The sequence below is a fragment of the Drosophila rhopaloa genome, unplaced genomic scaffold (assembly GCF_018152115.1).
Source record: "Drosophila rhopaloa isolate 14029-0021.01 unplaced genomic scaffold, ASM1815211v1 contig_190, whole genome shotgun sequence".
NCBI classification, from domain to species: Eukaryota; Metazoa; Arthropoda; class Insecta; order Diptera; family Drosophilidae; genus Drosophila; species Drosophila rhopaloa.
This window is the reverse complement of record NW_025335073.1, coordinates 902,619-929,882: the sequence shown is the minus strand read 5'-3', so window position 1 is coordinate 929,882 and position 27,264 is coordinate 902,619. Positions and strand designations below refer to the sequence as shown.

The 27,264-nt window shown below is 39.9% G+C and overlaps 1 protein-coding gene across 1 annotated transcript in view; it reads right to left on the bottom strand.

The window, feature by feature from the left end:
* Positions 1–27,264, bottom strand: part of LOC108041542 (double-strand-break repair protein rad21 homolog) — a 78,993-nt gene that overhangs the window by 21,316 nt on the left and 30,413 nt on the right. Inside the window, exons 3-4 of the mRNA XM_044459295.1 lie at positions 21,895–22,018; positions 472–651 (exon numbers count right to left, since the gene is read on the bottom strand). Of these exons, the coding sequence (XP_044315230.1) occupies positions 472–651; positions 21,895–22,018 (304 nt within the window). The remainder of the gene's footprint in view (positions 1–471; positions 652–21,894; positions 22,019–27,264) is intronic.

The window sequence follows — 27,264 nt, the reverse complement described above, 5'->3', positions numbered from 1 at the left end:
GCTTGAGCGTTTAATAGGTTTTTGGGCGTTAGAGTGGGCGTGGCAAACTTTTATTAGGCAAATCGATAGGTATTGACGAAACAAATACATATCAATTAAAATTTTCATAATATCATCAAAACTGTGGCCACAGCTTGTGGCTTGTGGGCGTCAGAGGGGGCGTGGCACCATTTTGAAACAAACTTGCGCTGCGTAGGAACTCCTAAAATCTACATGCAAAATGCCAATCTTCTAGCTTTTATAGTTTCCGAGATCTCAGCGTTCATACGGACAGACAGACGGACAGACAGACGGAGAGACGGACAGACGGACAGACGGACATAGCTAGATCGACTCGGCTGGTGATCCTGAACAAGCTTTACTTTATAGGGTCGGAAACGCTTCCTTCTACCTGTTACATACTTTTGCACGAATACAATATACCCTTTTACTCTACGAGTAACGGGTATAAAAAGCTAATTAAATACTTACCACCTTTCTCATCAATAACTGAATTTATACAAGATGTGGCAGGCGACTGAACGTTATTACAATTATCAATTTCATCTTCATCAAAATCATCTGCGATGATAATTGCTGTAGGTTCTTTCGCAATCTGCTCCGCTGGCTGAGAAGGTTCACCAAAAAGATCGTCTTCAAAAAGTTCTGGTTCTAAAAAAATAATAATAAAATTAGCTAAATTCGGTAATAATAAATATGTCAAATGGACAAGACGTTATCTTTCGACAAATAAAAACATAAATTTAGCAGAAGGTTGGTCAAAAAATATTAAAACTGGAATAACTGAAATAAAATTGCGCTGCGTAAGAAAACCTAGAATCTACATATGTACATCCTAAATCCCTAGTTGTTTGCTATTGTAATTTCAACAAGAAAGGAAGCAAACTTCGGCAAGCCGAAGTTTATACACCCTTGCAGTTATTAAATATTTATAATTTTTAATTTAGATGTCCGATTTTAATTTAATTAATATCGTAATTCCGTAGTATTTAAATATTACCTAATCCGAAAGAACAACAAAAAAAATTAAAAACATTTTTTTTTCCGATTGTTCCTATGAGCTATATGATATAGTCGCCCGATAGAAAGACAACTTTTGGGAAAGTTTCAAGTAGATAGCTTTAAAACTGAGAGACTAGTTTGCATATAAATGGACAGACGGACATGGCTAGAACGACTCTCCTAGTGATGCTGATCAAGAATTTATATATATTCTTTATAGGGTCGGAAATGTTTCCTTCACTGCGTTGCAAACTTTTGACTGATATTATAATACGCTCTGCAAGGGTATACAAATCACGAAGTTTATGGAAAGTCTCCGCTATACCTTATGGGCTCCCTTCTATAAATCTTAATAACTTAGTTGAACCCAAAGAAATATTAAATCACAAAAAGGTAAGGAAATATTTAGTTAATGACAGGTAACTATTTAATTAAAGTTTAATATTTTAGGATATAATTTTTCTCCTTTAAGGTTATTGTTTATAATTATTTTAAAGGTTCATGCCGTTGAGACTTTGAAAGACACCCGAAAAAGAATTACTTAACAACCCATATAGATTTTTAGTAGTAACATGAGTAAGTAACTATTATTTTGTAGAAATACAGCAAACGCTAGAGGAGCCAATGCACTCTTCTCATTCCCAATGAAACAAAAATCTGTTCAGATGGTTTCTTAACAGCACGAGCTCTTGCAGTTCCTAGCCGACATGACATTGACGCTATGCTCACAGACCCACCTAACAAACTAAAACTATTTTCACCTTACACATGGCTATACATTTTTTTGCGACAAAACATCCTGATCGTAAGGCTCATGGAGGTACTAGCATTCTGGTCCAGACTCGTAGTATGGTTAATTCGGCCAAAAAATTGCATGCATTTTTTCTCAAGAAACGGTTAATGGCAGATCAATTATTTTATAAGCATATCAAAGTACAACATTTAATCTGTTTTAAAAAATTTTCATCGAAAAAAAATAAATGAGCTGTTTGCAGCCAAGCTCCATATGAGCCTCCAAGAAAAAAGGTTTTGCGCTGAACAGCATAGCTTGTTACTGGATCATCAGAAAAATAATAAAAACCAGGACGGAAGATAACTTCGGCAAGCCGAAGTTTTAATACCCTTGCAGATTTGAAAAATTGATGTCAATAGCTTATACACTGCGCGAAATATAAATAAAAGTTAAAGTAATTATTAAAAAAAAAATGAAATATTTGTAACCAATTTAATTTTTAAATGACAGCTGTAGTACATAGTTGTCTGATTGGCAAGAACTTTTACCCTGAGCAAGGTATACATAAATAAATTAGATTTGCATAGTTTCATGTCAATAGCTTTTTTAATGCAAAAAAAAGTCATATAATGTCATTTAATAATAGAAACAAGAAAGGAAAGCTAACTTCGGGCGGAGCCGAAGTTGAAATACCCTTGCAGAATACTCTGTAAATTATATTCTCCAAAATTATTCATATGATGCATTCTTAATACTCATAAAAAATCCATACTTCCTAACTTTAAAAACACCAAAGTTATGGCATTTCCAATCGTTCAGTTATATGGCAGCTATAGAATATAGTCGGCCGATCCTTCAAAAAATTGGGTAGGTCGGATTGCCATTACAATAAATATAAATACTTAGTATACACTATTTTACTTAAAAACCATATCAACCATTTTTGTTTTGTTTCTGAATATAAAGTAGTGGAAAAAATATTAGAAACGCGCTAGTAGCGTTCGTTTGTTTGTTTAAACATATTTTACCCTATCTTTAATAATTAAGAACAAAACAAGAATAAATTAATCAAACATTTTCCTTTGCAAAAATAATAGAAAAAGTATTAACGGTTTGCTTCATACTTAAAGATATAGCAATTAGTTAGGCATAAAAATCTTAGATTGTAACAAAATTTGAGACTACTGGCACACCATTCAACTTTTTGTCATTCTTCCCATGCTTAGTTTGAATTTAAAAATTATTTCCAAGGACGCGAAATTTTGATAAATCAATCTGGAATCTGGTGTTTTGACAGAATACTCTTTTACATTAATTCGTTTATCCTGGGAACATTCTTTTAACAAGGTGTTTTCGCGTTTAGGATCATTATCCTGGTTAAATTTCCATTTTAGATCCTGTTTTACTCATCATAAGATGGCAATAAACTCTATGGTATATTTATATAGTAACTCGGGACTCTCCACATCAACGTGAATAAGTTTACAAATAAAAGCATCGTTCTACGGTTTGATAAGGACGGTAGATTAATTAGAAGAAGTCTTCAAGAGTAAGATGGTAAAAAAAAGTCTTGCAAAGAGCAAGAAAGGCAAATAATAAAAAGTTCTTTTGCACAGACTCTATCCGGTCTATAACTCGAAACTGGTCAGTTTTGGAGTCCAGTACGACGCCAAGGTCACCAACATGCATGATTCTATATTGTCGTTTGACCCGAATAAATGTCATTACTTTACACTTAGCTCTATTTAATTTCATGCGATTTCCACAACACCATGTTCGAAAATCCATTAGATCCGACTGTAAGTCTGAAATTTCGCTAAATTGCAGGATAACTTAACGTCGTCAGCATACATGAGGACATGCGACTCCAATGTGACTCTGTTTATGTGACGCCTGAAGTAACTATGATAAAATTAGATATAGAGCTTTTACAATGGACTTGTTGCGACCTACCACTTAGATAACTTAAAATACATGTTAGAAGATCTCATGAAAACCCTAATAAGTCTCTGGACAAAAAAATTAGTTTGACTTGGCTTATGAAAAAGACGGATTTTGACCGGATGAAACAGATTATGTTGTCTGGAAAAACCGAGCAAATAGATCGGCAATTGCCTGATCAGTATTTGCCGAAGAATTTTTAAATAACAACGGTGCTAAGTAACACCACTAATCATACAACATATAGACTGGTCATTTCATACAACGACGGCAGGCCCCATCGCTCTAAGCGGCAGGCCCCGGACACTTCGTGTGCCTTCGGGTTTTTTTCGCTCTCATTCTTATTTTCATTTTGATACTCGCGCGCTAATTGCAAGAATTCGGTCGTTCAGTCGCAGAGACGCGCATTTTGAAGAAGGTTGCCCTGCGCTTGAATTGGTCTTTGTATGTATGCGTGTTCATGCATTCTCATACAGGGGTGCATGTGTGCGATCATTTCATTTCGATGCAGCAAGAATATTTTGTCTTTTGCTACTTTTCAGACTTGGTACTCTAACAATATGAGCGTATTCACTATTGGGTTAATGATAAAAATAAGAATATTATATGTTATAGTAAATTTTTTAATATTTTAGCAAAAATTTCATTTTGGTTTACAAATTCATATCAGTGGTAGCAGTAAAATGTTTTTCATATATGTATGTATTCCAATTAATAGAAATCAATCTACTGAGATACGAACAGGGCATTTAGCAGTCGGTGTCACAAAAAACACCGACTGCCTTTAAGTGGTTCAGAAAACTTCAAACCAAATCAGCTTTGGTTGTAGTTCTGCGAGCGGGTGGTGCCTGCATACCTTACCGACGATTGAATTTTAGGGGTGGTGACAGAAACCAGAACGGCTGTTTGGCTTTTGTTTTGTTTACATTTTTAGGGCACTTGTTTTGAATGTTATGTTTAATGAGTTTTGGTTGTTTGTTTTTTTTGATTCGCGGTGTAATTTTATTAATGTTGTTATTTAATATTGAATATACCTAAGAATATACCCATTATAATTTGTAGTATATACCAAAACCAGCATTGTAATGTTATCGAACTCTGGTAACACCAAAAACGTGAACCACCCGGTTAATCTCTCTCTCTTATTTCTGATCTCGTAAGCTGCGGTTGATTGTGCTTTGCTAAATAAAAGAAACAATAATTAAATACGAAATACGCTGATCTATTTATTTAAACTTGGAATCCCAACAAGTTATGGACCCAGGGTACGCCTAATATATTATATTTAGACCAGTGAAATTTTAGTTATTTTGTGAAATAGCTTTGGTTTGCGTAACCTTGTGAAATTCGGTTTCCCATCCATACATATAGCTGCGTGTGTGTGTGTGTTAAATACCGTGGAAAAGACAAAACGCAACATAAAGGCTATTGACGGGAAAAAGTATTCGGTTTGGAAATTCAGAGCTCTATTCGCCGAATTGGATGTTTTAAAAGTAATTGACCAGAATATTCCTGATGAGGTTGACGATTCGTGGAAAAAGGCAGAGCGTGTTGCAAAGAGCACTTTGGTAGAATACCTTACTGACTCTTTTCTAAATTTTGCGACAAGCGACAACACGGCGCGACAAATTCTTAGAAATTTGGACGCCATCTATGAAAACGATTGCTTTCCCTGAAGTTGCAGAGTGAGACAACACTGTTATGCCATTTCAATATTTTCGACGAATTAATTAGTGAATTGTTAGCTTCAGGAGCGAAAATCGACGAAATGGACAAAGTGTCGCAGTTGTTATTAACCTTGCCATCGTCATATGACGGGGTAATAACTGCAATTGAGACCCTAGCTGAGGAAAACCTTACTTTAGCTTTTGTAAGGAACAGATTGCTTGATCACGAAATAAAAATCAAAAATGATAGCAGCGATACAAGTAGGAAAGTTATGAAAGCAACGGTATATAATAACAACAGCTATAAAAATAAATCATTTAAAAATAATAACAGTGTAATTCGCAAGCCATTGAAGGGAAAGGGGAAATTTAATATCCAGTGTCATCACTGTGGCAAGGAAGGGCATATTAAGAAAGATTGTTATGCATACAAAATAATAACAAACGATAAAAATAAAGAAAATAACAAACACGCACAAATAGCAACAACTCAACCCGGCTTCGCGTTTATGTTAAATCGTTTTGATAAAAATGTGTCCAAAACTGGCGACCAAACGGTGCCATTTATCTTGGATTCTGGTGCTAGAGATCATCTCGTTAATGACGAGAAACTCTTCATGGACTACATCGACCTGGAATCGCCAATAAAAATTGCTGTCGGCGAATTCAAATCACGCTTGAGAATGTGCTCTATTGCCGGGAAGTTGCAGAAAACTTAATTTCTGTCAAGCGACTGCAAGAGGCTGGTATGACAGTTATGTTTGGCAGTAACGGTGTAAAAATATTCAAGATGTGTATGTTCAATACACCAGTTCTTAAATTTTAAGCATATACATTAAATGTGGAAAAGAAAAATCATGAATATCGGTTATGGCATGAGAGATTAGGTCACATTAGTAAAGGGAAATTGCTTGAAATTAAATGAAATAATTTATTTGTTGACAATAATCTTCTAGATAACGTTAATCCAGTTGATGAGATATATGAAGCATGTTCAAATGGCAAACAAGCCAGACTACGTTTTGAAAAATATAAAAATAAAGAGTACATAAGTAGACCCCTATTTGTAATCCATTCTGATGTATGCGGGCCAATAACACCTGTTTCGATTGACGACAAAAATTACTATGTTTTTTTTGTGGATCAATATACACATTATTGTGTAACATATTTAATGAAACATAAATCAGATGTTTTTGCAGTGTTTAAGGATTTCGTAGCGAAAAGTGAGGCGCATTTCAACCTTAAAGTTGTAAATCTATATATAGATAATGGTAGGGAATATCTATCTAGTGACATGCGTGATTATTGTGTACAGAAAGGGATAAGTTACCATCTGACTGTTCCATATACACCGCAATTAAACGGAGTGTCAGAAAGGATGATCAGAACGATTACTGAAAAAGCTCGTAGTATGGTAAATGGTGCTAAATTAGATAAAAGCTATTGGGGTGAAGCTGTTCTGACAGCAACTTATTTAATCAACAGGATTCCCACTAGGGCACTTGATAATAATTCAAAAACTCCTTATTAGGCATGGCACAATAGAAAACCTAATTTAAAATACTTGAAAATATTTGGCTCAACAGTGTATGTTCATATTAAGAATAGAAAAAGAAAATTTTGATGAAAAATCATGCAAAACTATTTTAGTTGGTTATGAACCAAATGTTTTAAAAGTATGGGACGTAAATAATAACACATTTATTGATGCAAGAGACGTAATCGTAGATGAAACAAACATGATCAATTCAAGAGCTGTTAAAAGTGGAGTCGAATTCCTGAATGAGAGTAAGGAGGTTGCTAATACGAATATCCTGAATGAGAGTAAGGAGATTGATAACACGAATATCCTGAATGAGAGTAAGGAGATTGATAATACGAATATCCTGAATGAGAGTAAGGAGAGCGATCATGTTAGTATCCTGCATGAGAGTAAGGAGAGTGAGCATGTTAGTATCCTGAATGAGAGTAAGGAGAGTGATCATGTTAGTATCCTGAATGAGAGTAAGGATTGTGATAAAATGAATTTCTTGAATGATAAAATAAATATCCAGAATGACAGTATGGACGAAAGATTTGACACAAAACATCCTAATGAAAGTAATAAATGTAGTTCTAGAAGAAGTTTTTTTTTTTTTTTTTTTTTTTTAACTTTTGCATTTTATTTATTGGATCTTCTCTGAATTGAGACTAACAATAAGTATATAGAATCTTAAATTAAATAGCTATCTGACAGCCAAGGTGACTGGCGCGAAAATTTAGGGGCTCTAATAACTATTGCTGAGCTGGAAGGTCATTGCGTTGCAATCGGGTCCGGATGGAAGCCCTGGCTAGGTCCCTGGCGAGCTGGTTTGGATGAGAAGTTAGCTTGGTGTGGTAGGACGCTTTTTGTTTTGATATTTCATCTTTTACGGGTAGAATGCCAAGAACTCTGTGGATGTTGTCGTTCCGAACATACCAAGGTGCCCCAGTGATAGTTCTCAGGATTTTTGATTGTGCTCGCTGAATAATGTCGATGTTGCTGCTGCTCGCGTTTCCCCACAATTGGGAGCCGTAGGTCCAGTCTGGCTTAAGCGTTGAATTGTAGAGCAGGACCTCGAAGTCCAGGCAGAGGGGGGAGCGCGCGTTTAAAAGCCAATGGAGACTGTTTGATTTTAGTTTTAGGTGAATTTTCTTAGCTTCGATATGTCTCCGCCAAGTAAGTCTCCTGTCTAGGTGGATGCCAAGGTACGTTACATCGTCAGCTTGTGGAAGTGGCGTGTTATTCAGGGTTAGCGGGGGACACGTTTGTCTGTTAAGAGTAAACGTTATGTGTTTACACTTTTGCGCATTTATTTTTATATGCCAGTCTGATAACCACCTCTCCACTATAACGAGATGATCAGCTAGTAGTGGGGCATTTGGACCTACTTATGATCGCGGTATCGTCTGCGAATGTAGAAGTAGTTAGCCGCTCGTTCGTGGTAATATCTGCGGTGTAGAGAAGAAATAGAGTTGGACCAAGGGCGCTACCTTGGGGAACTCCAGCCTCTATAGCGTAGTCATCGGATGTTGTGGTGTTGCATCTCACGGCGAAGGCTCTGTTGTAAAGGTACGATTCCAGTATCCTGTGAGTGTTTCCTGGCAGGATCGATCTGATTTTATGGATAAGGCCATCAAGCCAGACTCGGTCGAAAGCCTGTGCAACGTCAAGGAATACCGCACTGCAGTATTCCCGAAGCTCGAATGCAGTCCTTATTTCTGTTGTTAATCTGTTGACTTGCTCTATTGTTCCATGGCTTTCTCGAAAGGCAAATTGATGTGCTGGAATAACGTTGTGCTCTTTCAGATATGGAATGATGCGCGACAGAAGGCATTTTTCGAGCAGTTTTGACAGACACGAGAGTAAACTTATCGGTCTATACGAAGCTGGTATTGTGTGATCTTTCCCTGGCTTTGGGATCATTATGAATACCGATTTTTTCATTTTTTTGGGAAATAGCCAAGTCGTGTAATCCCGTTGAAGAGTTTACAAATAACCTCAACTGCACAGTTTGGAAGTTCGATTAACATTTTGGGAGTTATTTGATCACCGCCTGGGGCCTTTTTTGGTTTCAATTGCTCGCTGATTACTTTTGCAATTTCATTTGGTTGAAACAGAATTGGCTCCGTCTCAGAATTGACGGCGACGGTAGTGCGAATGAATTAGTTGCAGGGTTTGGCTGAAAAACATTTCGAAGGTGTAAAGCAAATGTACCAGCTCTGTCTTTGTCGCTTCTGGCCCAGCTGCCTGAAGAGTCTCTTATGGGGATTACTGTTTCGGCCGGCGCACTTAGTTTTGGGTGGGCCCTCCACAAGGGATGCTTAGTGCTGGTGGGTGAAAGTTTCTCAATGTACTGTGTGACGACCCGACGTCACAAATAATAAAAAAAAGAACATTCCAAAAACACATCTATCTTCTTTATTCTCACTACGCCGCACCACATTCAAAATACGCGCCAAAAAGCGCACACGTTCAAACCGCGCGCCCAAACAGATACGTTGGTCACACTAACATATCGATAAACAACTACCAGGTCTAGCCACACTAACCCTTACGATACTTCGATAACCTAGTACCATCGCTATATTGAGGAACCGATAACGAGTTATCGATAGCGGTATTCTCAACATCGACCGCTCTGGGCACACTCAACGGGGCCTATATAAGCAGAGGCAAGACCCCAGATGAGTCACTTGCGTTCCGACGATCTTCGAGGAAACATCAGCAACAAGGAGAAATACCCGGGTAAGTGTTCTGGTAGATAGTCTTGGTATTGGTGGAGGATCCGTAAGAGTGCGGTTTTAAATCGGCTCTACGACCTGGTGAGGATCACTGGCGTCCCGGTGTGGTTTCCCTGAAATCAGCCCAGACCCAGTCGTGATCACTGAGGCGGCCCGGTTTACGTAATACAGGCCCACCTCAGTGAGTTCCCCCAGACGTCACGTTTCCGGCTTCCGACCCAGAAACGAAACGGATGTAGAAACGGCAGGTCGAAAGAAAACTAACGATGCCCGGCAGCCGAAACTAACGATGCCCTACATTCCCGAATCCCACTAGAAATCCAAGTAGATCGTTCCCAACGACCCAGAACACTACAAACCCGACGTACACGACGTACACGACATACGCACGACGAAGCAGTTCTCACTCGGCCGCCCGCAGCGCCAACGCGATAACCGGCCACCCGCAGCGCCAACACGGTCACTCGGCCGCCCGCAGCGCCAACGCGACAACCCGACCATCCGCCGCGTCAACGCGACCACTCGGCCCATCTACGACGTCAACACGATCACTCGGCCCACCCCGCAGCGCCGACTCGATCTCACACGCTTCTATAGCGTCACGGACACACCGCGAAGCAGTCCCTCTCACACGCTTCTATAGCGTCACGGACACACCGCGAAGCAGTTCGTCTCACACGCTTCTATAGCGTCACGGACACACCGCGAAGCAGTTCATCTCACACGCTTCTATAGCGTCACGGACACACCGCGAAGCAGTTCATCACACTCGCTTCCGGAGCAACGGATCTACGACGGCAACCAGATCTCCACACACGCTCCCAGATCTACGACAGCAAGCAGTTCATCACACTCGCTTCCGGAGCAACGGATCTACGACGGCAAGCAGATCTCCACACACGCTCCCAGATCTACGACAGCAAGCAGTTCATCACACTCGCTTCCGGAGCAACGGATCTACGACGGCAAGCAGATCTCCACACACGCTCCCAGATCTACGACAGCAAGCAGTTCATCACACTCGTTTCCGGAACATCGGACCCACGACGGCAAGCAGTTCCTCACACACGCTCCTGTAGCATCACATCCCGACCGCAAGTAGTTCACCACTCGGCCCTTCCGGAGCGCTGAACCAACGAAGCAAGCAGTCTCAACTCACGTATACGTCATCACCCGACAAAACACTACTTTTGTACAATTACTACGAAATACACGCCTACTTTATAGTTCTATCCCTCTGGGTCATTCTTGGGGAAAGGGAGGTAAACCGATCTATAGAGGAAATAGAAATATCTGTCTCGAACCCTGACCACGGCGAGCTATACCGCCTCCCAAAACAGGGTCGTTACAGTGGCGCCCGAACAGATTGAAGACAAATAGACAGAAACCTCAAACACCACAAAGATCGTTTACCCTCTTCCTCAACAAATCACAGATAAAATGGCAGACAAGCTAACTAGAAGCTGGATCTCCAATTGTAATAAAACACAACTGGAAACCTATCTAATGGAATTTGACATCGAGCCAGAAACACTGTGCGAAGACATGCGAAAACAAATGTCGGAGTTCATAAAGAACGGTGACCACAGCGAAAAAACCATCATACGCCTCCTAGAACTGGCACAAAAACACGCAAGGACCCCATCACCAGCACCCGACGGATCAGGGAATCAACCGAAAGGGGCTAAGGGGACATCCAACACGGAGCAACACATCAGCGAGAAAACCCCAAACTTGCTACAAATACCAGACACACAAGCGACAAGCAGCGGAAAGTCGATACCCGAACCCAGGAAGACTGACAAAGTGGCCACAATGGGAGTAATACGTAGCTGGGGAGAATTTTATGATGGCACGGGCGACCCGACAGAATTCATCTGTAGAACGGAAGAGCTGGCAAGGGCCTATGGGATAGAGCTCGACCAAGCAGCAGGAGCTATGGTGATTTTGCTCAGAGACTGTGCCTTGGACTGGTGGCATACCCACCCAATTCCAATGCCATCATGGAAAAGCTTCAAGACAGAATTCCTGGGATACTACAGACCGGCGGACTCCGAAGAGAAAGCGATGGAAAACATAACACGCAGGCACCAGGGTTCAAACGAGCCAGCAAAGGACTACGCACGGGAACTTCGTAAAATCATGAGATTTACCACTCTCACGGAGGAAAAGAAACTAGAGTGGGTCTACCGAAACAGTCGAGTGGAGTTCAAAAAATACGCCAAACGAGGGGAATGCCGAACCCTAGCGGAATACTTACAGTTGGCAGAGGAATTCGAGGCCCTCCAACCACAGGAACGCGCACCACAACACACTTCGGAAAGACACTGGACACAACGGCAGCAACCGGGAGATTCCGGGAGACAAACGAGAAACCAATGGAGACCACAGGAACCTCCACAAGCACTGAGCAGAGGAATAACTCGATCATTCAATATGAATAATAGATGTTCAAGGTGCAAAGAAGAGGGACACAGAGGACAGCAGTGCAACAATACGCCAAGAATATTCTGCTGGATATGCGGACAGGATGGAATACGAACGATCCATTGCTGTCGCCGGAACGAAACGTCGGGAAACGCCAGAGGCCCGGGGGATCACAGCGGGTGCCCAGGGCAAACACCACACCCGCAACATCAATAAACTTCAACGGCCGACGACTACTTGCACAAGTAAATATAGGCAACGCAAGAGTTCGCGGGGCCATAGACACAGGAGCTACAAGAAGTTTCATCGCCAGGAAACTAGCCAGCAGAATAGCCAGACATGGGAGAAAAAAACAAGTAACCGAAGCCATTAGGCTAGCAGACGGAACAAACAGAACGGTCACAGAGGCACTAGAAGTTCCAATACAACTCGGAAACAAAACAAGCACAACAACGCTGCTAATCCTCGAAGAGGTAATCGGCGACCTTCTGCTGGGGATAGACTTCTTGGAACAATGCAACGCGACACTACAATGCGGAGGACTCACAGCAAAGATGAACGGGGACCAAAGAAACAAAAACAGGAGGAAAAAAAAGAGTCACGGCATAGGATCACTAGCGACAGACGATCTAACGGAAGCAGAGGTACAAGAAACCCTTGAAAAAGAGTTGGAAATGATGAGTCAAGTCAAGGGAGTCAGCCATATTGCCACGCATAGGATATTCATGAAGCACGATCGCCCAATCAAACAAAGGTACTATCCTCGAAACCCAGCCATGCAAGAAATAATAAACAAACAAGTGGACGAGCTTCTGGCTCAGGATCTCATCGAACCCTCGCATTCCGCTTACAGCTCACCAGTAGTACTAGTAGAGAAGAAAAACAAAGAATGGAGACTTTGCATAGACTACAGGCAGCTGAACGAGCACTCAGAACGTGACGCATACCCAGTACCCCGTATGGACCACATACTCAACCAACTACGAGAGGCCAAATATATAAGTACACTAGACTTAAAAAGTGGCTACTGGCAAATACCGATGGATAAAGGAAGCAAACAGTTCACCGCGTTCACCGTACCTGGGCGCGGGCTGTATCAGTGGAAGGTAATGCCCTTCGGACTACACACAGCACCAGCCACGTTTCAAAGAGCTCTGGACTCAGTCATAGGACCAGAGATGGAACCCTTTGCATTCGCATACCTGGACGATATAGTGGTCATCGGGCGTACCAAAAGGGAACACATGGAAAAACTACAGGAAGTAATGAGCCGACTACGCAAAGCAAATTTGAAGATAAACGCAGAGAAATGTCACTTCTTCAAGGAAGAGCTGAAGTACCTAGGCCATGTGGTTAGCGCAAGGGGGATACACACGGACCCGGGAAAAATAGCCGCGATCCTAGACATGCCAAGCCCACAGACAACGAAGCAAGTACACAGCTTTCTGGGAGTAGCTTCATGGTACAGAAGATTCGTCCCAAACTTCACGGAACTGGCACAACCACTATATAACTTAGTGAAGAAAGACACGAAGTTCAAATGGAGCGAGGAGGCAGAACAGGCAACGCAACACCTAAAAAAGGCACTAACGGAAGCACCAGTTCTGGCCTGCCCAGATTTTGGGAAAACTTTTCTACTCCAGACAGACGCCAGCAACTGCGGACTAGGAGTGGTCCTTACTCAAGAAGACGAAGACGGCGAGCACGTGATATCGTACGCCAGTCGGAAACTCACAAAGACGGAACAGAACTACTCAGCAACCGAAAAGGAATGCCTGGCAATCCACTGGGGCATCCAGAAGATGAGGATGTACTTGGAAGGTTACCACTTCATAGTCATCACGGACCATCAGGCGCTAAAGTGGCTTAACTCGATAGAGAGCCCATCAGGACGGATCGCCAGATGGGCGTTGGCAATGCAGCCATACTCGTTCGAGATTGCCGGAAGCCAACCAGGGCTGCCCCGATGGGCAGACAAGCCCCACATCGGAACCCACACGGAACAACACCCACCCCAACGACACGGAACACGCTGGCAACCCCCACGACCACGAATACAACCACGGCAACGACACGGAACACGCTGGCAACCCCCACGACCACGAATACAACCACGGCAACGACACGGAACACGCTGGCGACCCCTACGACCACGAATAGGACCATTACATCAACACGGCAAACATTGGCAACATCAACGACAAAGGAAACGACACGGCAAGCAACGGACAACGAAGAACGACCCCCATGCCCAGGACAACGACCGGCACAAAAAGGCACCAACTGGCAGATCATCAGCGTCCGCAAACAAAATGGGTAACCCCGCGGCGGCTCTCGGCTCTAGACTTTCCCGGAGTGAAGCCGATCAACTTATCGGAGGAAAGCGAGGAGGAATGGGAGCCAAAACCACGGGGCCGCGAGGAGCACCTGAAACGCGTGGAGGAAGCGGTCGTGCGTCTGAAGGCAACCTGGCGGAGCGGAAACCGCAAGACAACACTGGTGGTCTCGGACAACCACACAACCCGCATCCGCATCGGCAGAGACGGACACGTACACACCAACACCAACGAGACGCCAGTGTCTTAAGCGGGGGGGGTGTGACGACCCGACGTCACAAATAATAAAAAAAGAAACATTCCAAAAACACATCTATCTTCTTTATTCTCACTACGCCGCACCACATTCAAAATACGCGCCAAAAAGCGCACACGTTCAAACCGCGCGCCCAAACAGATACGTTGGTCACACTAACATATCGATAAACAACTACCAGGTCTAGCCACACTAACCCTTACGATACTTCGATAACCTAGTACCATCGCTATATTGAGGAACCGATAACGAGTTATCGATAGCGGTATTCTCAACATCGACCGCTCTGGGCACACTCAACGGGGCCTATATAAGCAGAGGCAAGACCCCAGATGAGTCACTTGCGTTCCGACGATCTTCGAGGAAACATCAGCAACAAGGAGAAATACCCGGGTAAGTGTTCTGGTAGATAGTCTTGGTATTGGTGGAGGATCCGTAAGAGTGCGGTTTTAAATCGGCTCTACGACCTGGTGAGGATCACTGGCGTCCCGGTGTGGTTTCCCTGAAATCAGCCCAGACCCAGTCGTGATCACTGAGGCGGCCCGGTTTACGTAATACAGGCCCACCTCAGTGAGTTCCCCCAGACGTCACGTTTCCGGCTTCCGACCCAGAAACGAAACGGATGTAGAAACGGCAGGTCGAAAGAAAACTAACGATGCCCGGCAGCCGAAACTAACGATGCCCTACATTCCCGAATCCCACTAGAAATCCAAGTAGATCGTTCCCAACGACCCAGAACACTACAAACCCGACGTACACGACGTACACGACATACGCACGACGAAGCAGTTCTCACTCGGCCGCCCGCAGCGCCAACGCGATAACCGGCCACCCGCAGCGCCAACACGGTCACTCGGCCGCCCGCAGCGCCAACGCGACAACCCGACCATCCGCCGCGTCAACGCGACCACTCGGCCCATCTACGACGTCAACACGATCACTCGGCCCACCCCGCAGCGCCGACTCGATCTCACACGCTTCTATAGCGTCACGGACACACCGCGAAGCAGTCCCTCTCACACGCTTCTATAGCGTCACGGACACACCGCGAAGCAGTTCGTCTCACACGCTTCTATAGCGTCACGGACACACCGCGAAGCAGTTCATCTCACACGCTTCTATAGCGTCACGGACACACCGCGAAGCAGTTCATCACACTCGCTTCCGGAGCAACGGATCTACGACGGCAACCAGATCTCCACACACGCTCCCAGATCTACGACAGCAAGCAGTTCATCACACTCGCTTCCGGAGCAACGGATCTACGACGGCAAGCAGATCTCCACACACGCTCCCAGATCTACGACAGCAAGCAGTTCATCACACTCGCTTCCGGAGCAACGGATCTACGACGGCAAGCAGATCTCCACACACGCTCCCAGATCTACGACAGCAAGCAGTTCATCACACTCGTTTCCGGAACATCGGACCCACGACGGCAAGCAGTTCCTCACACACGCTCCTGTAGCATCACATCCCGACCGCAAGTAGTTCACCACTCGGCCCTTCCGGAGCGCTGAACCAACGAAGCAAGCAGTCTCAACTCACGTATACGTCATCACCCGACAAAACACTACTTTTGTACAATTACTACGAAATACACGCCTACTTTATAGTTCTATCCCTCTGGGTCATTCTTGGGGAAAGGGAGGTAAACCGATCTATAGAGGAAATAGAAATATCTGTCTCGAACCCTGACCACGGCGAGCTATACCGCCTCCCAAAACAGGGTCGTTACAACTGGCGTTGTGCTTTTTCTTCTTCTTGCCTTAGAGCCCTGGTAAGTCTGCGACCAGCTTCTTTAAGACTTTGTTTTGAGGATGGCGATCTGCTGGTTTGCCAAGTACGTCTCAAACGTCTTTTCTCCAGAACAAGCTGTTCGATTTCATGGTTAGTTTTGTGTTGGTGTGTGTGCCCATCCCTCCCTTGCGGTGTTTGAGACTTTGGCTGCTGCGACGAGTACAGACTAGTTCTAGAAGAAGTGATCGGCTAAAGAACAGGCCACACATATCTTACAAAGAAGATGAAATCGATTACAATAACTATATTTTAAACGCTCATTCAATTTTTAGTGATGTTCCAAATTCTTTCGAAGAAATACAAAGTAGGAGTGACAAATGTCTGTGGGAGGCTGCTATTAAAACTGAATTGGACGCCCATGACTTTAATAATACCTGGTCGATTGTTAAGCCGCCTGACAATGTAAATATTGTTGACAGTAAATGGGTTTTTACGTTAAAGTCTGACGAATTTGGAAATCCAATAAGATACAAAGCTAGATTAGTGGCACGTGGGTTTACTCAGAAATATCTTATAGATTATGAAGAAACATTTCCTCATGTGGCTAGAATAGCAAGTTTTCGTTTCATATTATCCATTTCAGTCCAATATGATTTGAAGGTACATCACATGGATGTAAAAAGTGCTTTTCTAAATGGTAAATTAAATGAAGAAATCTATATGAGAGTGCCCCAAGGTGTATTATGTAGTGCTAATAGTGTATGTAAATTGAACCAAGCAGCAAGATGCTGGTTTAAGGTATTTGAACAAGTGTTAAAAGAATGTGGATTTGTAAATTCACCGGTAGATCGATTTATTTATGTTCTTGATAAGGGTGACGGGAAGAAAAACATATATTTACTTCTTTATGTAGATGATTTAGTTACTGCCACATCAGATTTAGAGAAAATGAAATGTTTCAAATCATAGTTAATGAACAAGTTCAGAATGACTGACTTGGAAGAAATATGATATTTTATTCAAATGAGAATAGAAATTGATGACGATAAAATACTTTTATGTCAAGCTGCTTATATTAAAAAGATTTTGAATAAGTTCAAAATGAAGGATTGTAAATCAGTCAGTACTCCACTGAATTAGCAAGCAAGCTTAATTATGAATTATTAAATTTAGATGAATGGCATGACGCGCCTTGTCGGAATTTAGTTGGTTGTCTTATGTGTGTTATGTTATGTACACGTCCAGATTTGGTCACTGCTATTAATATTTTAAGTCGATATATGAATAAAAATAATGCAGAATTATGGATTTGTTTGAAAAGGATTCTTAGATATCTAAAAGGAAATATTGATATGAAGTTAGAATTTAAAAGGAATTCGAATTTTAAAAATATATTTGTAGGGTACGCAGATTCTGACTGGGGAGGAAATAAATCTATAGAAAGAGTACAACTGGGTTTTTATTCAAAATGTTTAACCAAAATCTTATATGCTGGAATACAAAAAGGCAAAATTCAGTAGCTGCTTCATCGACTGAGGCAAAATACATGGCCTTGTTCGAAGCTGTAAGAGAAGCTTTATGGTTGAGATCCCTATTAGAAAGTGTTCATATTAAATTTGAAAGACCTATAAAAATATATGAAGATAATCAGGGATGTATTAGTATAGCTAATAATCCCTCATGCCATAAAAGATCTAAACATATTGATATAAAATATCATTTTACGAGAGAGCAAATAAAAAATAATGTAATTTGTATTGAGTATATTTCCACAGAGAACCAATTTGCTGACATTCTAACTAAGCCGTTACCCGCTCCACGCTTTATGGATTTACGAAGAAAAATGGGACTGGATGGAGCAAATAATGAATATGAATATTTTTTTATTAACCATTACTACTTTTTTACTTTTTTTGGGTTTTCCCAATCCTAGCAGCGAATGCTGCTACGTTCCCAATAGAAAAGAAAAGAAAAGAAAAGAAAAGAAAAGAAAAGAAAAGAAAGAATACAAGCAAGCACAAGCCACATAGATTAAGTTGAAACGTGTAATATTAATTTTAATTTTTTTTATAATGCTATTTTTGAGGGGGCGTATTGAATATACCTAAGAATATCCCCATTATAATTTATAGTATATACCAAAACCAGCATTATATTGTTATTGATCTCTGGTACTGAACCACGCGGTTAATCTCTCTCTCTTATTTCTGATCTCGTAAGCTGTGGTTGATTGTGCTGTGATAAATAAAAGAAACAATAATTAAATACGAAATACGCTGATCTATTTATTTAAACTTGGAATCCCAACATTAAATGATCTACTTTTTATTTTTATGTATGTTTGTTGTTAAAAGCCGCCGCTCGAATTAGTTAGTTAAAGCCAAACACCCGTTTTCGTTTCTGTCACCACCCCTAAAATTCAATCATTTTACTGCTACTGATATGAATTTGTAAACCAAAATGAAATTTTTGCTGAATTATTAAAAAATATACTATAACATATAATATTCTTATTATACCCGTTACTCGTAGAGTAAAAGGGTATATTGTATTCGTGCAAAAGTATGTAACAGGTAGAAGGAAGCGTTTCTGACCCTATAAAGTATTAATATTCTTGTTCAGGATCACTAGCCGAGTCGATCTAGCCATGGCCGTCTGTCCGTCTGTCTGTCCGTCCGTATGAACGCTGAGATCTCGGAAACTATAAAAGCTAGAAGATTGGCATTTTGCATGTAGATTTTAGGAGTTCCTAGGCAGCGCAAGTTTGTTTCAAAATGGTGCCACGCGGCCTCTGACGCCCACAAGCCACAAGCTGTGGCCACAGTTTTGCTTATTATGAAAATTTGAATTGATATGTATTTGTTTCGTCAATACCTATCGATTGGCCTAATAAAAGTTTGCCACGCCCACTCTAACGCCCAAAAACCCATTAAACGCTTAAGCCTGGCTAGCGCCTACATTTCCGCCTTTCATGGCCCGTGGTACCAATGTCTTGGGGTAGATGGCGCAATACAATAGCGCCATCTAACGGATGACTTTGGAACAGCTGGCCAAGGTGCTAATTCGAGCGGCGAAAAACATACAGGAAGGCATATTTATATTAAGGCAGGCTTGCACCTTGTGAGGTCAAAAAAATAAATTTTTTTTTTTTTGCAGTTTCGAATACATACATGTTTTAATTTTATTCTCCTAAAATTTCAAGTCGAAATCTCTTGAATTACGAAAGTTATCGGCCGTTTGGTGGACCGGTGTCAAGCGCGTTGCCATTATAGTCCAAATTTTCAAACGCGTTTTTCTCGAAACCATGTTTTCCGAGTTGGCTGAAGTCGTACAAGCCGCAAAAATTGTGCAATCGTCATGAAATTTTTTATACATGTTCCTCAGAAGTATGTGCATGGCATAGACTAGGATCTTTTGAAAATATTAAAAATTGTTTATTTAAAAAAAAATTGAGTAACGAAAAAATGAGGAAAAAACCGATTTTTTTTTCAAAAGCTCATAATTTTTGCATTTTTTATGTTTTTTCAATTATCCTAGTTCAAGCCATGCGAGCAAGTGTACAGATTAAGAATATATTCGTTTTTTGCGTTTCAGATTATTTCTTAAAATTCCAAAAAATCCGCCATGAGGACGAGTTTTTCGCGGACATGCCGCCATTGTTGGGTACTCCCCCTCCCCCCTTCGCTTGGATCGCACTCAAAAAAATTGTGTAGCTTCAATAAACTGTACCCTACAACTGGCTAAAATTTTATTCCCACACCTAACATACTTTCCAAGAAATAAATTTCAGAAAAAAATCAGGTTTTGGGCGCCAACAAGGTGCAAGCCTGCCTTAAGTTGTTTAGCTGAGTAACGGGTATCTAATAGTCGAGGCACTCGACTATAGCGTTCTCTCTTGTTTTTATCATTAACTCAATAGTGAATACGCCCATATTGTTAGGGTACCAAGTCTGAAAAGTAGCAAAAGACAAAATATTCTTGCTGCATCGAAATGAAATGATCGCACACATGCACCCCTGTATGAGAATGCATGAACACGCATACATACAAACCAATTCAAGCGCAGGGCAACCTTCTTCAAAATGCGCGTCTCTGCGACTGAACGACCGAACTCAATTGCAATTAGCGCGCGAGCATCAAAATGAGAATAAGAATGAGAGCGAAAAAAACCCGAAGGCACACGAAGTGTCCGGGGCCTGCCGCTTAGAGCGCTGGGGCCTGCCGCTTTAAAACTTTTGTGTCCATTTTCGTTGTATGAAATGACCAGTCTATATGTTGTATGGTTAGTGGTAGCACGCTGATTTACGCTTAGTGTTAACAAAAAAATAAAACTATTTTGGATCTTGTGAAAACTGGATCCTACAGAGTCAGATAACTTTTATAACACCGGGCGTTAAGCACGGCAAAATTTGACCGAGCCCTTGGGTATCGGGAAAAGGCAGATTGTAATCCACACATTTTAAATTTGTTGAAGTCTTAACTAAACATTTTATGGGTGTGACAACTCCTTATTAAAAGGTTTATTGGAAATTTATGGACAGTATAACGGAACACAACAATAATTTTATACCTAGGAGTTCTTAATAATCTTAATAAATTCGTAATAAGTTAGTAATTAAAACAAGAGAGAACGCTATAGTCGGGTGCCCCGACTATCAGATACCCGTTACTCAGGTAAAGGGAGTGCGAGGGAGATGGAGATAGAAACTTTGATCACGCATAACTTTTTAACGAATGGTCCGATTTGAAAAATTTCTTCAACATTTCGATAGGTATTGATAAACACAATAAAACTGCATTTTTACTTTTCCGAAATATTTAAATTTTTAAAATCGTATATAAGCGATTGTGGGCGTTAAAGGGGGCGTGGCACCTTTTTGAAACAAACTTGCGCTGCGTAGGAACTCCTAGAATCTGCATGCAAAATGCCAATCTTCTAGCTTTTATAGTTTCCGAGATCTCAGCTTTCATACGGACAGACAGACAGACAGACGGACAGACAGACGGACATGGCTATATCGACTCGGCTAGTGACCCTGATCAAGAATATATATACTTTATAGGGTTGGAAACGCTTCCTTCTAGCTGTTACATACTTTTGCACGAATACAATATACCCTTTTACTCTACGAGTAACGGTTATAAATACATAATTAATTCTTATTAAAACGTACCTATCAGATAAAAAAAATGTTAATATGTGCACAGTTAATAGATTTTCTAAAATTCGTTAACATTCATGCAACAACCCAAAAAAAACATATACATAAAATTGTGATACGAAACGAAAGTTTACAATGTTTTTTTAATAACTTACTAGAGAAAACGAAAAAGAATAAAAAAGGTCAAGGGCACTGGCTTAGTGCATCAATCTCATTCAAAATTGTCAAAATATACATTTTTAAATATTTGGACTTTGGAATTTTAAAGTCTTAATTTCAAAGAGTTTGGATTTAATGTGACAAACAATTTTACGGATATATATTAATTGGGTTGAAATATTTCGATACTTAGTTTTTGACTTACGTCCAAAGGAATCTCCAAATCCATCACCGTCTAATCGAGCCCCAGATATGTCTGCCTGGGTCTCGGTTGCATGGGGATCCAGTGACTCAATATTTTCCAAAACGTCACTATCAAATAGTTTATCCTAAAACAGAGTAGTAAAATTATATTTTTAAAAAGGTTATAAAAACGAAGAGTATTAAAATCATATTTTTAAAAAGGTTAAAAACACAAAAAAAACCCAAGTCTGATATTATCCGGTCTTGTAAATTACTGTTTGATAAATACTGCTTATTATACAATAAACAAGATCTAATATTTTTATAGAGGGTATTATAATATTGTTCAAAAGTGTTCAACGCAGTGAAGAAGACATCTCCGACCCTATAAAGTATATATATTCTTGATGTCCGTCTGCCTGTTTCTACGCGAACTAGTCTTTCCGTTTTAAAGATATCGAATTCAAACTTTGCACACACCCTTCGTTCCTTTGCACGCAGTATATAAGTCGGAACGGCCGGGATCGGCCGACTATATCCTATAGCTGCCATATAACTGAACGATTGGAAATGCCATAACTGTGGTGTTCTTAAAGTTAGGAAGTTGGAATTTTCTATTCGTTTTATATTTGGCCAATTACCCCGACCTACCAAATTTCATAAGGATCGGCCGACTATATCCTATAGCCGCCATATAACTGATTGATCGGAAATGCCATAACTTTGGTGTTTTTGAACTTAGGAAGTTGGGATTTTTTACGAGTATTAAGAATGCATCATATAAATAATTTTGGATAATATAATTTACAGAGTATTCTGCAAGGTATATCAACTTCGGCTCCGCCCGAAGTTAGCTTTCCTTTCTTGTTTCTATTATTAAATGACATTATATTGACTTGTTTTGCATTAAAAAAGCTATTGACATGAAACCATGCAAATCTAATTTATTTATGTATACCTTGCTCAGGGTAAAAGTTCTTGCCAATCAGACAACTATGTACTATGGCCATCCTTGATCCCATCAATAAAAAACAAGAAAGGAAAGCTAACTTCGGGCGGAGCCGAAGTTGATATACCCTTGCAAAATATTCTGTAAATTATATTCTTCAAAATTATTCATATGATGCATTCTTAATAGTCAAAAAAACACCAAAGTTATGGCATTTCCGATCGTTCAGTTATATGGCAGCTATAGGATATAGTCGGCCGATCCCTGCCGTCCCGATATATGTACTGCGTGCAAAGGACAGAAGGGTGTGTGCAAAGTTTCAATTCGATATATTTAAAACTGAGAGACTAGTTTGCGTAGAAACAGACAGACGGACAGACAGACGGACAGACGGACATGCTTATATCAACTCAGGAGGTGATCCTGATCAAGAATATATATACTTTATAGGGTCGGAGATGTCTCCTTCACTGCGTTGCACACTTTTGACTAAAATTATAATACCCTCTGCAAGAGTATAAATATATAATAAAATGCAACAAGAGAGAACGCTATAGTCGGGTGCCCCGACTATCAGATACCCGTTACTCAGGTAAAGGGAGTGCGAGGGAGATGGAGATAGAAACTTTGATCACGCATAACTTTTTAACGAATGGTCCGATTTGAAAAATTTCTTCTACATTTCGATAGGTATTGATAAACACAATAAAACTGCATTTTTACTTTTCCGAAATATTTAAATTTTTAAAATCGTATATAAGCGATTGTGGGCGTTAAAGGGGGCGTGGCACCGTTTTGAAACAAACTTGCGCTGCGTAGGAACTCCTAGAATCTGCATGCAAAATGTCAATCGTCTAGCTTTTATAGTTTCCGAGATCTCAGCGTTCATACGGACAGACAGACAGACAGACAGACAGACGGACAGACGGACAGACGGACATGGCTATATCGACTCGGCTAGTGACCCTGATCAAGAATATATATACTTTATAGGGTCGGAAACGCTTCCTTCTAGCTGTTACATACTTTTGCACGAATACAATATACCCTTTTACTCTACGAGTAACGGGTATAAATATGTTAAAAAATTAAAGGGTGTCTAAAACGAATGAAGTGAAAATTAGTTATTTAATAAATATAGAAAATCACAAAATTGGTGATCAAGTGGACTATGTTGTACGGGAGAAATTTTAAATAATAGACAACTGTTAAACAAAGACCGAAAGAAAAACTAACCATATTATATAAATATTTAAAAGGGGGAATTATAATGAAATGTTAATCATAGGGGTTAGATCTACCAGAGTTTTCTGGTGTTAAAAAGGATAATACTTTGGGGCGTGTGTATACAATACATCCAAAAAATAGTGAATGTTATTATTTAAGACTTTTACTTCACGAAGTTCGGGGTCCAACATCATTCTCTTTTTTAAAAACAGTAAATGGTGTTTTGTAATAAACATTCCAATTGGCTTGCAAATCTTTAGGCTTACTAGAAGATGATAAGCACTGGGACTGCACATTGGAAGAAGCAGCATTATGCCAGTCTCCAAATAAATTGCGTGACCTCTTTGCAATTTTGTTAACTCATTGTCAGTTATCTGATGCTATGCTTCTTTGGAATAAGTACAAGGAAAGTCTTTCAGAAGATATATTGTATAGACTAAAATCTAAAATAGATGACGATATAGATCCAGAACTTATAGAAAAAGTTTTTAATAAATGTTTAATTTGTATTGAAGATCTCATATTGTCAATGGGCGGAGATGTCTTATCAAGTTATGGTTTACCCAAGGCAATTAGAGATAAAGAGTTTTTGGAAAACATTAATTACTTGCGAGAAATAAATTTTGAATGCAATGAAGCTCAAGTAAGAAACGAGGAAAATTGTCTTACTCTTGAACAAAAAAACTGTTATAAAACAATCTTAGACAGCATTGACGCTGGAAACGGAGGAATGTATTTTTTTGATGCTCCTGGTGGCACTTGAAAAACGTTTCTTTTAAATTTGCTATTGGCAAAAATTAGACAAGATAAAAAAATTGCATTAGCTGTTGCATCTTCAGGAATTGCGGCCACGGTCTTACCCGGAGGACGTACAGCCCATTCAGCATTTAAGCTTCTTTTTGATTTAATAAATATAGAAACACCTTATTGTAACATTTCCAAACAGTCTAATATGGCATTCGTCCTTATTAATGGGAGGTATTACCGTTCTATTAGCTGGAGATTTTAGACAAACGCTCCCAGTTGTACCCCGAGGAACAAGGGCTGATGAGATAAAATCTTGCATACAATCTTCCTTTTTGTGGTGTAAAATACAAAAAATGGCTGAAATGATGAAACTGCCGGTGATTTTGCCCGAACTTTACTTATAATAGGAAATGGAGATTATCCGACGCAAAATAAAATTGCCATCAAGCTTGGGTACTGTAGTAAGCACATTGGAAAAGCTTACTTCTAAAATTTTTCCTCATATTTCAGAAATCATACATAAGTCATTGGACTGGTTATCAGAACGAGCCATTTTAACTTCAAGAAATGACAGAGCTGCTTCAATTAATGATCAGCTAATAAAATCATTTAATGGAGAGGAAGTTACGTACAAATCAATAGACTCTGTTACTGAGCCAGAAAATGCTGTACATTATCCTGTAGAATTTCTTAACAAGCAGAATCCAGCTGGACTCCCATTGCATATTCTTTCGCTTAAGGTCGGAAGACCAATTATGTTATTAAGAAACTTAAAACCCCCAAAATTATGCAATGGAACAAGATTGCAAGTGAAAACTCTTCACAAATTTGTTATTGAAGCCGTTATTTTTACTGGCTGCGCCAAGGGAGAGACAGTATTCATACCAAGAATTCCCTTAACGTCATCGAACTTACCTTTTGAATTTAAACGCCTACAGTTTCCTGTAAAGGTTTGTTTTGCGATAACAATAAATAAATCACAAGGACAGACTTTGAAAGTAGCTGGATTAGACCTTAGGGATGTGTGTTTCTCCCACGGCCAATTTTATGCGGCCTGTTCAAGAGTCAGCTCGGCAAAGAGCCTTATGATCCTGTCTTATGATGGTCAAACAAAGAATGTTGTTTACAGAGAGGTTTTAAAATAAGAATATATTAAAAATGTTTTAATTGTGGACTAGGCCTATTTGGGAAACCACCTTAAATAAAAACGCGCCGTATCCCCTACCTCCGGGTGGTGTGGAAATGGGGGTTCATTTTAGTTTCAGTTAAAAACTTAAAGTGTAAGGAAAGAAAACCTCAATTACATTAAATTATATAGTTAATACTCTATTACTTTTAAATAAGAACTCCAGCTTAAGATAAATGCGAATAAAAAATATACCGAGCTATCCGCAAAATATATCTACATATCTACATTCAAAACAAGAGAGAACGCTCGTTACTCCCTTTCCTTTAATAGAAATCCTGTAATGATTCTCGTGGCAATAGGAGTTGCCTTTTAACTAGATTTTTGATTTAAGAGCGGTTAGCACTGGGACGTTTTCGGCTAGGACTTCGTCGGATTGGGGGGATCTTTTATCAACGAAATTACAAGAGAATGTGCTAACCTAGCCAGATGTTACAATTTTATTTATGTTTATGCGTATTGTTTTATTTTTTTTTATGAGCTTGGTGTAAGTGCTCTATATTACCCGCCCAACCTTGTTAACACTTTGCAATGCTTTGAATTTGGTGTCTTAACCCTTAAGTGATTTGATGTGTGTTTGTTTTTCTTTTAGTACCCCATTATATTAAATTAGTTCAGTTTCTCCATGTTAATATTCAGATATAATTCTTGTTCTTAATAGCAATAAATATGTATATAAAAATAATCAAGTTCATTTCAATATCTTATCTCTTTTCTAATTATTAACAAATACTTCATTTTTAATTTCTTGAGAGAAGGCTTATCCTAATATATGTATTCTTAACTTATTGAAGGGTTGAATAATGTTTAAATAATTAATTTGATTATATAATTTTCCATTGAACAAGACTATAAAACTATAGAAATTGACTTTTCTTTTTTTTTACTTGACTACCATAAATTTTTTTTTTAAATTTCTTATATATATATATATATATGCATAATAATCTTATTCAATTTTATTTATTTTTTTGTTTTGTTTTTACGTGTTACCTTTTTAAATCCACGTGTGCATGCAGGCCTGTAGCTGAGTGGCTGTAACTTTAATGGTTAAGGTTAGGTTATATAAATATAAAAAATTATTAATTAAAAAATATCTGTGGTAGCATGCTCTTTTCGTTGTTTATTCGTCCAGTATATATCGTTTTAGTTCGCATCCAAGTTATTTCCTTTACGCTGCGCTGCTGTGAGTTTTTAGTTGATCAGGTTGAACGTAGCTTGGCCAGCTTAGCAGCTAAATTATTTTGTGGTGCTTCGTCAGAAGGTGCAGTTTCATTAATTGG